Source organism: Abrus precatorius, unplaced genomic scaffold (assembly GCF_003935025.1).
Source record: "Abrus precatorius isolate BTA unplaced genomic scaffold, Abrus_2018 Scaffold2, whole genome shotgun sequence".
Taxonomy (NCBI): domain Eukaryota; kingdom Viridiplantae; phylum Streptophyta; class Magnoliopsida; order Fabales; family Fabaceae; genus Abrus; species Abrus precatorius.
The window spans coordinates 9615201-9628093 of NW_020874362.1; the positions used below are offsets into that span (position 1 = coordinate 9615201).

A 12893-nucleotide genomic window follows, 5' to 3' on the forward strand; every position below is an offset into this window, starting at 1 on the left:
TCCTGGTTGGAGAAACCATCCAAATTTGGGATGGAGAAACTCCTTATATCAGAATAATCAACAGCAAGGCAACCAACATCAAGCACATTATACTGGTCCAAGTAAACCCCATCAATAACAACAAGCCCCATAACATCACCAACCATCCTTTTCAAAACCCAGTGCACCCCAAAAGAATGAGCCATCATTGGAAGAGCTCATGAAACAAATGGCCATGAACAACATCACTTTCCAGCAAAGAACTGAGGTTAGTATTAAGTATTAAGACTCTGGAGAAAAAAAATGGGACAATTAGCCTCCTCTCTGAACCAAATTCAATCTTGAGGTTCAAGAAATCTCTCTGCACAGACTGTTGTAAACCCCAAAAATGTGAGTGCAGTAATCTTAAGATCGAGAAAAGTGATGCAAGAGCCTGAAATGCCTAAAGGCAAGGAAGATTTAAGTTGTACTCCAACTACAATTGATCAAAATTGAGAGGAAAACATTCAGGAACAACCAGAACCTGCACCTGCCCAACCAAAGGTGGCAGAAAATATTGAAAGAACAGTTCCTCTAACATTTTCTCAAAGAGTCATCTAGCCAAGTAAGAAGACTGAGGAAAATGACAGAGATTTTAGAGACCTTCAGAAAAGTATAGGTGAATATAACTCTACTAGATGCAATTAAATAAATACCCAGATACGCCAAATTTCTAAAAGATTTGTGCACCCACAGAAAGCGTCTGAAAGGTAATGAAAGGGTGAACATGGGTGGAATGTATTTGCACTTTTTGAGAAACAGAGGTCCTTAATTCCTGAAAAATGTAAAGACCCAAGGACATTTACTGTTCCATGCATCATTAGTAACAATAGGAATGATAATGCCATGCTAGATCTAGGAGCATCCATCAATGTTATGCCATTGTCTATTTTTACTTCACTATCTCTTGGACCCTTGCAGCCCACAAGTATGGTTATCCAGTTGGCCAATAGAAGCATAAGAAGGCCAAGTGGAATTGTGGAGGACGTGTTAGTCAGAATGAATGACCTCATTTTCACAACTGACTTCTACATCCTAGATATGCAAAAAGAAGAACCAATGAAGAGTGCTGCACCAATTATCTTAGGAAGACCGTTCTTGAAGATTGCAAGAACGAAAATTGATGTGCATGCCGAGACATTTACCATGGAGTTTGGAGATAGCATAGTGCGATTCAACATACTGGATGCTATGAAGCACCCACCTGAAGAACACTTTGTCTTCCAGATTGATCTTTTTAATGCTCTGATAGATGATAATTTTTCTAAGTTTTTAGAAGAATATTTTTTTCTTAATTTTTCTGATTCTATAGACACTCCCATTTGTGACTATTGTAATAATTCTTCTTTGTGTGATACTTGTATTTTTTATTTTTTGAATGCAAATTCTACAACCTCTGATGTTGAAGAGATTGAAAAATCAATAGGGGTAGAATGTGATTTATTGATTACAATAAGTACAGTTGAATCTGACCTTCATGATTTGAATGTTGCAGAAAGTGTCCCTCTGTGGAGCAACTTCCCACACTAGAGCTTAAGCCTTTACCAGAATGTTTAAAATATGCCTATCTAGAGTCAGGTGAAAAGCTTCCAGTGATGATCTCCACCAAACTAGATGTTGATTAGGGGAAAGACTCCTTGAAGTGATAAAGAGGCATAAGAAAGCTATAGGTTGGACACTCGCTGATATTTCTGGAATTAGTCCCTCTTTGTGTATACACAAAATGTTGTTAGAGGAGGGTATTAAACCAGTGAGGCAGCCTCAGAGGAGGGTGAATCCTCTCATTCTGGATGTGGTGAAGGAGGAAGTCACCAAGCTACTACAGTCTGCGATCATCTATCCTATTTTAGATAGCCCTTGGGTCAGCCTGGTCCAGTTGGTTTCAAAAAGATCTGGACTCACCGTGGTAAGGAATGAAAAAGATGAACTAATACCCACCAGAGTTCAGAATAATTGGAGAGTCTGTATAGACTACCGAAGGATAAACCAAGCAACCAAAAATGATCATTTTCCACTACCCTTCATTGACCAGATGCTAAAAAGGTTAGGTGGTAAGTCTCATTACTATTTTCTTGATGATTTTTTTGGTTATTTCCAAATACATATAGCACCTGAAGACCCAGGAGAAAACTACTTTTACATGTCCTTTTGGTACCTTCGCCTATAGGAGAATGCCTTTTTAGCTTATGTAATGCTCATGGCACATGTTAAAGATGTATGTTGAGCATTTTTTCTGACTTAGTGGAGCATTGAATTAGAAGTCTTTATGGATAATTTCACTGTATATGGCCATCTTTTTCTGTATGCTTAGTTAACTTAGAGAAAGTTTTGAAAAGATGCATAAACACTAACCTTATGCTGAGTTTTGAAAAATGTCATTTCATGGTAGAGCAAGGTGTAGTGCTAGGCCATATTATATCTGAAAAAGGCATTGAAGTAAATCCTACAAATTTAGATGTTATTGCACAATTGCCTTACCCCTCTTGTATCCGAGAGGTTCATGCTTTTCTTGGCCATACAGGGTTCTGTAGGAGATTCATTAAGAACTTCTTCAAGATTGCCATCCCTCTTTCCAAACTTTTGTAAAAAGATGCTGAGTTCAACTTTGATGAAAAGTGAAAAGAAGCATTTGACATTCTTAAGGAAGCCCTGACCATCACGCTTATCATCTGACCTCCAGATTGGACAAGGCCGTTTGAATTAATGTTTGATGCATCTAATTTCGCAGTAGGAGCTACCTTGGCACAGCTGGTTAGTAAACTTCCCTATGTTATTTACTATGCTTCTAGAACCTTAGACCCAGCACTGTGTAATTATACCACAACTAAAAAAAAATTATTGGCCATAGTCTTTGCATTGGATAAGTTTAGGTCATATGTTTTAAGGTCAAAAGTTGTGGTTTTTACTGATCATTCTGCCTTAAAGTATTTGCTAAAAAAGATAGATTCTAAGCCCAGGATTATAAGGTAGATGCTTTTACTTCAAGAATTTGATTTAGAAATCAAGGACATAAGTGAAACTTAGAACTTAGTAGCAAACCATTTGAGCAGAATGGAGGGAGTCCTTGAACCTATTCCACTCCAGAATGATTTCCCTGATGAGCAACTCTTAGAGTTGTATGCTTCACAAGTGCCTTGGTATGTTGACATTGTTAATTTTTTAGTTGCAGGAGCTTGTCTAGCAAGTGCACCAAGGACTAAAAAGGAAAAGATTAAAAGTGATACCAAACATTATATGGGATGACCCTTATTTATAGAAATTTTGCAATGACCGAGTCATTAAAAGATGTATACCTAATGAAGAAATCTCATCCATACTACAGTTCTGTCATGTCTCAGCTGTAGGAGGTCATCAAGGACCTCAGAGGACAGTAAGAAAACTGTTAGATGCAAGAATGTATTGGCCCTTAATTTTCAAAGCCTCATGGCAAACATAATCCACATGTGAGAGATGCCAAAGAGCACGAGAAGTGATCAATTAGAGACAAGAGATGCCCCAATAGCCCATACTATATTGTGACATCTTTGATGTCTGGGGTATTGACTTCATGAGACCCTTCCTTTCATCTGTTGATTTTTTTTATATACTACTTGTTGATTATGTCTTAAAATGGGTGGAAGTTAAGGCCACCAGAACTAATGATGCTAGGGTTGTTGTAGACTTTGTCCATAGTAACTTGTTTTGCAGGTTTGGAATCTCTAGAGATATCATTAGTGACCAAGGTAGTCACTTTTGCAACAGAACAATGGAAGTCTTGTTGATGAAATATGAAGTTCTACACAAAGTTTCCACTGCCTACCACCCACAAACGAATGGGCAAGTCGAACTCTCTAATAGAGAAATAAAGAAGATACTAAAGAAAGTAGTGCAACCCCACAGCAAATATTAGAGTCAAAGGCTCAATGATGCATTGTGGGCACACAAGACTACATTCGAGACACCATTGGGCATGTCTCCGTATAGAGTTGTCTATGGAAAAACTTGTCATTTGCTAGTTGAAGTAGAACACAAGGCATACTTGGCAGTAAAAACTTGTAATCTGCAATATGATTTAGCTAGAGAACAAAGGAAGTTGCAACTGCAAGAGTTAGAGAAGCTATGTCTTGAGGCGTATGAGAACTCAAGGATTTACAAAGAAAAGGACCAAGAGATACCATGACAAGATGATATCAAGGAAAGAATTCTACATTGGTCAAAAGGTCCTCTTATTCAACTTTCATCTTAAAGCCATGCCCGAAAAGCTTAAATCAAGATAGATAAGTCCATTCTTAGTCATAAAGGTATTCCCTCATGTGCAATGGAAATTAAAAGTGACTCCACTAGCAAGAGCTTTATGGTAAATAGACACCGCTTGAAGCACTTCCTGCAAAATTAAGCCACTTTGTAGGAAGTTGAGGAGATTGATGTAACACCGTAAATTTAATTTTAAAATAATAAATTTTGTAAAATAGAAATAATAAAATTTTCATTTAAATATATTTTCCCAACACATAATTTCACAAAGCATTTCAAAATAATAAGGGCTGACAAATTTGTAGTGAGTAACTGCTACAGGACTAATTTAGTTACATCATATTTTCAAAATAAAATCTAAGCCCTATAGTAGTGTCATTCATCCCTTCATTGAGTCGGGTGCTGATCGTCTTGGTCACCTAAAAAATAAATGCAAGGGTGAGTACTCTACACTATCCTACACACACAAATAAGCATAGAGTCTCACCTTGCCTATTCCACATATTTTCTAACATATTTCAAACTAAACATTAGCAATCACAAGCAACATACTTCAATATTTCATTTCAATTTACGGACAGGTGCGCTTATTGCACCAATAAATATCCCACACACACATGCATTCGCTGCATGCAGCCACGCTTACTATGGCACTGTGATCACAGTTTCACATCATGGATGGTCGCTGGTTAGCCCTCACCTCATGGATACAACGTATGCGATCACGAGCTCCTCGACAAAGGTGTTAGTCAAGGGACGAGTCAGGAGGAGAGTGTGTTACCTATGGTGCACCCATGCTCATTGTTGGTGCCATCACCACCCTTTCTTCCCCAAGGTATTTCTATCGCCCTAATCTTTCACACTCCTAGTGTATCGCTGAACCATTCACGAAATTCTAACATTTTCAAACACAACCACATCTATATTCACATTCACATTCGACATGCCATCATACACTTTCCCATCATTTCATACTATGCATAATAATCAATGGCATATCTAGACACATTTCATTCACATTCTCAATCACATTATACACAAACATTAGATTTTCACACAAACTTTACCACAATCAAGTCACCCCATTACACTCAATATCAACTAACATAGAGTACATCATATCCAGCATAAAATACCCATCAACACACGTGTTTCCACATCCTATTTCAATCATATTGCCATACATAGCAAAATAAACAAATCTCTAGCAAAATGAGATAGGGTAAAGTCCCCTTTACCTCAACATGAAAACCCACACATGAAATCAATAAGGAAAGTGGTCCCTACATGAATTATGTGGTAAATACATGGAAGAATCTCATGAGAACCAAGGGAAACCGAGAAAATAGAGAATGAGGTCGAGAAACCGAAACTCTAACCATTAAAACTTACCTCCAAATGTCCCAAACGTAATTTTAATCTTCAATCTAGCTTCTAAATGGCATTGGAGGCAATTTAATCAGTCAAATAAGGTTTTAAGACGAAAGAATCGAAGAGATTTTGGAGGGAGATATGAGAAATGAAATTTCTAAAACCCTAAACCCTTTAAATCTCTTTCTGGTTGCAACACTCTCGCTATAGCGAGATATTCTCGCTGCAGGGACACCCTCTCTTGCTACAGTGAAAATCTTAGAGGAAACTACACTCTGGTTTCTGCAGAATCTCGCTACAACGAGACCTTCTCGTTACAGTGAGATTGTATCCAGAAATGTAACATCCACTGTTGCTCTTTTGCTGTAGCGAGGGAACTCTCACTACAGCAAGAACGCAACAGTCTCACCCCCTTTTTCCAGTGCCTTCTCGCTACTGCAAGAATGGCACAGTTTCATGCTCTTCGCTCAGGGTCTTCTCGCTATAGCAAGAATATATATATATATATATATATATCCACAGTGAGAACGCAACAGTCTCACCTCCTTTTTCCAGTGCCTTCTCACTACTGCAAGAATGACACAGTTTCATGCTCTTCGCTCAGGGTCTTCTCGCTATAGCGAGAATATATATATATATATATATATATATATATATATATATATATATATATATATATATATATATATATTCAATCAATTCCAGTCCAGTCACATTCCACATCACATTTTAACCACATATTCATACATCTTCACAACTATAGTTACTTTCAAATGCACATTCAAAGATCGATTTATACATTTATATTAATATATTAAAGTATTATTACAAAATCTGGGGCGTTACAACTCTCTCCTCCTTTTGAGAATTTCGTCCCTGAAATTTAACCCAACTAAACAAATAACTCCAGGTACAACTCTCTCATTCTACTCTCTGTTTTCCATGTGGCATCTCCCTCATCACTTGAGCTCCAAATCACCTTTATAAATGAGACTTCCTTGCCCCTCAACTGCTTAACACGGTGATCCACAATCCTCACTAGATACACATCATAGGACAAGTCCTCTCTCACAACCACATCTATATTCACATTCACATTCGACATGCCATCATACACTTTCCTATCATTTCATACTATGCATAATAATCAATGGCATATCTACACACATTTCATTCACATTCTCAATCACATTATACACAAACATTAGATTTTTCCACAAACTTTACCACAATCAAGTCACCCCATTGCACTCAATATCAACTAACATAGAGTACATCATATCCAGTATGAAATACCCATCAACACACGTGTTTCCACATCCTATTTCAATCATATTGGCAACATAGCAAAATAAACGAATCTCTAGCAAAATAAGATAGGGTAGAGTCCCCCTTACCTCGGAATGAAGTCCCACACACGAAATCAACAAGGAAAGTGCTTTCTACACAAATTTCATCCTAAATACATAGAAGAATCCCATGAGAACCAAGGGAAACCGAGAAAATAGAAAATGGGGTCGAGAAACCAAAACCCTAACCATTAAAACTTACCTTCAAACGCCCCAAACATGATTTCAACCTTCAATCTAGCTTCCAAACGGCCTTAGAGACAATTTAATCGATGAAATAGGATTTTGGGACAAGAGAATCGAAGAGATATCGATGGGAGATATGAGAAATGAAATTCTCCAAACCCTAAACCCTTTAAATCCTCTTCTAGTCGCGACACTCTCGCTACAACAACACCTTCCTCTCTACAACAAAAATCTCAGAAAAAACTGCACTCTGGTTTCTGTAGAATTTCGCTACAGCAACACTGCACCCAGAAATACGCCTCCACTACTGTCGTCTCATTGTAACGAGAGAACTCTCGCTACAGCGAGAACGCAACAGTCTCACCCCTTCTTCCAGTGCTTTCTCGCTACAGCGAGAACGGTACAGTTTCATGCTCTTTACCTAGGGCCTTCTTGCTACAACAAAAATCTTCTCGCTACAGCGAGAATACCCTGCAGCACTCACACTTAGCCTTTCCATAAGTTCCAGTCTAGTCACAATACACATCACATTTCAACCACATATTCATACATCTTCACAACCATAATTACATTCAAATCATTACACACTCAAATACACATTCAAACATCGATTTATACATTTATATTAATACATTAAAGTATTATTACAAAATCCAGGGCGTTACAATTAACCTGCACACACCATGCACAAACCTCAACCATAACCGTTGGCCTGCATATCCTCTTCATACATCAAGCTAGTGACGTTAAAGAAGCAATGTGTGAGAGGCAACTCACAGATTTTATAGGAATTTCTAGATTCTTTCTGTGTTCTATAATAGTCTTGTGTTTGAGTTGTGATAATTGATGAATTTGCTGCATAATTTGTTGTACAAACATTTCACTCTGCCTTAGGATTGTTCTTTGGCATGAGTTTTCTCCATAATTTCAATTTTTGCAGAGGGAACTTACACTACTTGGACCAAATCTCTACACAAATTTAAGAAAGTCCAAGTATAACAGGACAGTGATCACTCCCACAACACAAGGTAGTCACTTTGGGGAAGAAATCTAAAAGTTCATCATGAAGGTAACCACTTTCCCAAGTCATAGTAGCTACTTTTATGTGACTTTGCTCTCTGTAGTGATTACTTTTGTAGTTAATAGTAACTACTTTCAGTGCTTTGGAGCTAATTGGCATGCTCGTAGCCACTATGCTTTGCAATAGTAGCTACACACAAGCACTTTGAAAATTACACAAGGAGATTACTCTTTGTAGTTGCCACTATTGTCTACCATAGTGGCTACGCAGAGCAAATTTTGAGCATAAAGTGATGTTCGTAGCTACTATCACTTTTGATAGTAGCCATATGCAACCCTATCAGCTATTTTTGAAATAAGGCGCCCCTGTAGTTGCTACTATCACAAGCGCATACTATTTTGCAAAATCCAATTGTGCGTGTCTACTATGATTTTTGAAAGTGGCCACGCCCACCACTTATATATTTAGTCTCCACTTCCTCCCCCACTTTCACTTTCACTTTCACTCTCTGTGTAATTCCAACCTGACTTCCTCCAATCTCCTTGCACTCATCCTCTTGCGTTCACTATTCTGTGCTAAGGTTCACAAATTTCTACATTTCTACACCAATTTTGAACTTCAATCAAGGTAATTTTTCAATTTCCTTTTTTTTCGCATTAGGGTTCATCATTTCACAACTTGGGGATTTTGATTTAGGGTTTCCTGTATTGAAATTCTTGTGTAGAATCTGGAATTTTAGATATAATTGCATGATTGAAAGGGATTGGGACTGTTTACTTGGGGTAATTTCTTGCATTTTATCAGGACCGAACCCTAGAGTAGTCACCCTCGCATGTGATAGTGATTACTTTGTGCGTTCTAATGAAATAGTGACTATTCTAGGTTCACTTTTTATGTCCATAGTGATTTCTCTGCACTATGATTTCACTTCCTATAATTAAATTGCATTGAACTCAACTCTGTTGCATTTGGCATATATATATATTCTGAAGTAGCCACTACCAACTGAGACAGTAGTTACTTTGTGTGAACCCTTATCACCTTGATCCCTCTTTTGGAATTAATTGATGTTGTAAAATTTCTAGATTACTGCATTGATATATTTCCACTTTTGATGTGCTACACCTTGAATATTTGCATTTCAGTTGATAGAATTAATTTGATCACTTGCTACCCACACACACACCTTTAATAAAATTCTGCAGCTTGAAAGTACTCACTTTCATTTCCATAATTCTCACTTTTTATGTGTGTGAGTTGCTTTTTGAGAAGTAGTTGCTTTAGATTGCATCACATCACTTGCATGAATCCTCTGCAATTTGTTGCATAACCCTTGCCTGTGGTCTGCATCTCTGCATCAACTACATAACTCTGCTAAGTGCACTCACACACAACTTCTATCACAAGCCTACACTCCTAAAGCCACTTTTACTTGTAGTAGTTTTCACTTTTCAAGTAACAATTGCATTGCATTTACCTTGAATCACCCGTGTTGCAATATTGTACATAAATTTAGCTTACTTGCACTTTCACAGTCAGCTATACTTCTTTGCATTGCCTACATCTGCATTTCACCTGCTGCTACATAGTGACCGTGACAGGTTTCAATTTCCATAGTGGTTACTATCCTTTGTCATAGCATCCACTTTAGCAGCATAGTCATCACTTTACATTGCATTCTTAATGTACAATTGCTGCATGACTGCTACCATCTATGCTTTGCTGCCTTCTGCACATCATATGTTATATAACCTGTAATTTTTGAAGTGTTCTGCATCCATTTTCCTGCATAACCACTATGCCACATTGCACTCTGAAGTAACCACTATTACTTGGCATAATAGTCACTCGGTATTGCACCTTCTCATAATAATCATTCTGACTTGCATCTTTCACTATAAGTTTAGATATTATTTTACAACTGCTATGTACACCTGATTTGCACCTTTGTTGCATAATATGAATGTAAATTTCATTGATTGCCTCCCCCTCTCTTTGCAGCAAAATGGAAAACACTCCAAGGAAGAATACTCCAAGACCTAAGAGGGCTAGGACAGCTAGTGCCTTCGCATCCAGGCCTCTGCCTACATATGACCCTAGATTCTGGTCATTGGCCCATGAAAATTACTTTAAGGCCAACATCCTGAGGAGACAATTAGTACAAGACAAGAATTTTGAAATTCAAGAAAGCACCTATCCTCAATTCAAAGAGGAGATCCAGAGGAGAGCTTGGGACCTTTTCACCACTTGTACTAGGAATGGGTGGAAAGAAATCACCCAGGAGTTCTATACAAATGCCATGAGAGTCAAGGGCGACACTCTCCCCCATAAACATAGCATGGTAAGGGGTAAGGAGATTGATTTCACCCCCATCAACATCCAAAGAATTCTGAACATTCCAGCTATGGAGAGGCGAGCTAGGCAATTAGATTTTACCATCTTCAGCTACCTGGAGGAAAAGGATTACAAGTCCATCCTACAAGCAATCTGCAAGGATGGAGAAAATTGGGAATTTGACATGGAGATGCAGCCCAAGAACCTTACAACTAGGCACCTCCTCCCTTCAGCCAAAGTTTGGAGCATCTATATCCTCAACTCTTTTATGCCTGTCATCCATTCATCTACTCTTGCAGTGAAGACGGTAGAGTTTATCTATGCCATACTCACAAGTATGTCTATCCATGTTGGTGATGTCATTAGTAACGCCATCATGGACATCTTGAGCAAAAAAAGGGACTCCATGGATTTTCCATCCATTATTGCTATGTTTGCCAAGATGCTGAGGTCAACTTTGGTGAGTACTAGCAGAGAGTCAGGGTAGCTCCTTCCATCTCCATAGCTATGATCAAGGAGCTGTTCATGTAACACCCTAAATTTTTTTTTTTATTTTGTAATCATAGTATAAATTCAAAATGACATAGGAAATTAGTGAAGTTATGTTATTAAGCGAATAATAATGTGATAATAATATATTCCATTTAATTGTTTCTAAACAATTATAAAAGCTTGAATAATAAAATCATAATAATTAAAGCAATTTAAGAAAAACATCAAAATATCATGGTCCTTCAATGTTCTCATAATATACAGAAATATATCAATAATTACAAATATTCATAATACATTAGGACTATCTATTCAAAATCATATAGGTCCTAATGAGCAGTCTGTCTATCACATGACCAAGTGGCACTAGTCATCCCCGTGCCAACCCTCTATCATCGCTATGTCTTCCGCATCCAGATCGTCATGTGAACCAAGATATAAATCACCCAGATCTGCAGTGACCTGGGTACCTGTGATCTGCTCAAATGTCCATCGCGATGGTCTCCTGAAGTGATCATGGTCGTGATATGTGACCAGATAAGTCACTGCTGCTAAAGTCCTCACAGTACCAGGAAAGATATATATACAAAAAGTATGATGAATTCTATGTACAGGGAAATCAAAAGGAACACTAAACGCTAGTTCCATTTCCATCATACCCATCTCATTAGGTACCTCACTATCATATACAATAATTCTAAAGAAACTAAGTCTCTGGTACTCATTAAATGCATAGTTCAACCTATTTGTTACAGAACTATCTACTAATCTAATATTCTCTAGTGGTGCTGTCATTTGGATTCCCTAAAAGGTTTACATAAGGATGAGTCTCTATTCATATTACCAAGTATATATTCACAATTTGTCACATAGTAAAACAAAGATCATACAACAATCAATCATGTTACAAAATCATACTCATATACATGCAATAATCTCTAAGTGTTTGGCTTATTACTTTTCATCTCTCTCTTAATACTCAGGGTTCTCATTTCACTTTCACTGCCCCTAGGATCCCTTGAGGTCTTTCTTAGCATAGATAGTCGCTGGATAGCCACAGCTACATGGATACAACGTGTGTCGAACCAGCCCTTTTTAGCAAAAGCATGGTCAGGAGTATTAGTCAGGAAATAAGTGTGAGGCCTTGGTGCTCCTACTCTCATATGTGTTACGCAATTCAAGAGGAGCATCCACCACACTCATTTCCCCAAGACTTCTCAGTCTTCTCTATCTTCCACACTCCCAGTGTACCTCTGAACTATCTATACTCATCCTTATTATATTCCTTTCTCATTTCATTTCTATATTTTCCATTATCTGTTTACTAATATATTATTCACACTTTTATCTCTCTATTTTACTCTAGTTTCATTATTATATCATACATCATTCAATCATTGCCGAGTTAGTCCCCTCAGACTCAGTCCACCACATACATGCATATACACTCAAATCAATGATCATACACTTCTTTAAACACTACAAAACATGCTTCAAACATAATGATGAATCCATATTTTACTAGTATTTTACAATAGTTTTTAGTGCAATTAATAACGAAAACATGCTAGAAATAGTAGAAAACCCTTAAAAAATAATAAAATGTTGCATGTCACTTTTAAACATAGTTATTTTAAAATTCATTGATTTTCTATGTAAAAAGTGACAATTCAAGTATGCTTTTGTAGGGAATTCTAAGCTAAGTTCCTGAGGATTGGATGATCAAAGGAAAAATAGAAGAAAAGTAGCAAAAATTGGAGGAAAGAAGTTGATAATTGAAGAACAGCCTCTGAGTGATCACTTTCACCTGGTGAAAGTGATCACTCCAGAACCATAAAATGAAGAAGAGTTTTTGCGTAATCACTTTTTCTGAAAAAAGTGAGCGTTCC

At 37.4% G+C, this 12893-nt stretch overlaps 1 protein-coding gene across 1 annotated transcript; it reads left to right on the top strand.

The window, feature by feature from the left end:
- Nucleotides 1-208: 208 nt before the first annotated feature.
- Nucleotides 209-1643, top strand: LOC113859421. Its single transcript, XM_027492201.1, has 3 exons — nt 209-247; nt 781-1007; nt 1514-1643. The coding sequence occupies exons 1-3, from the start codon at nt 209-211 to the stop codon at nt 1641-1643; spliced, it is 396 nt and encodes a 131-aa protein (XP_027348002.1).
- Nucleotides 1644-12893: the final 11250 nt, after the last annotated feature.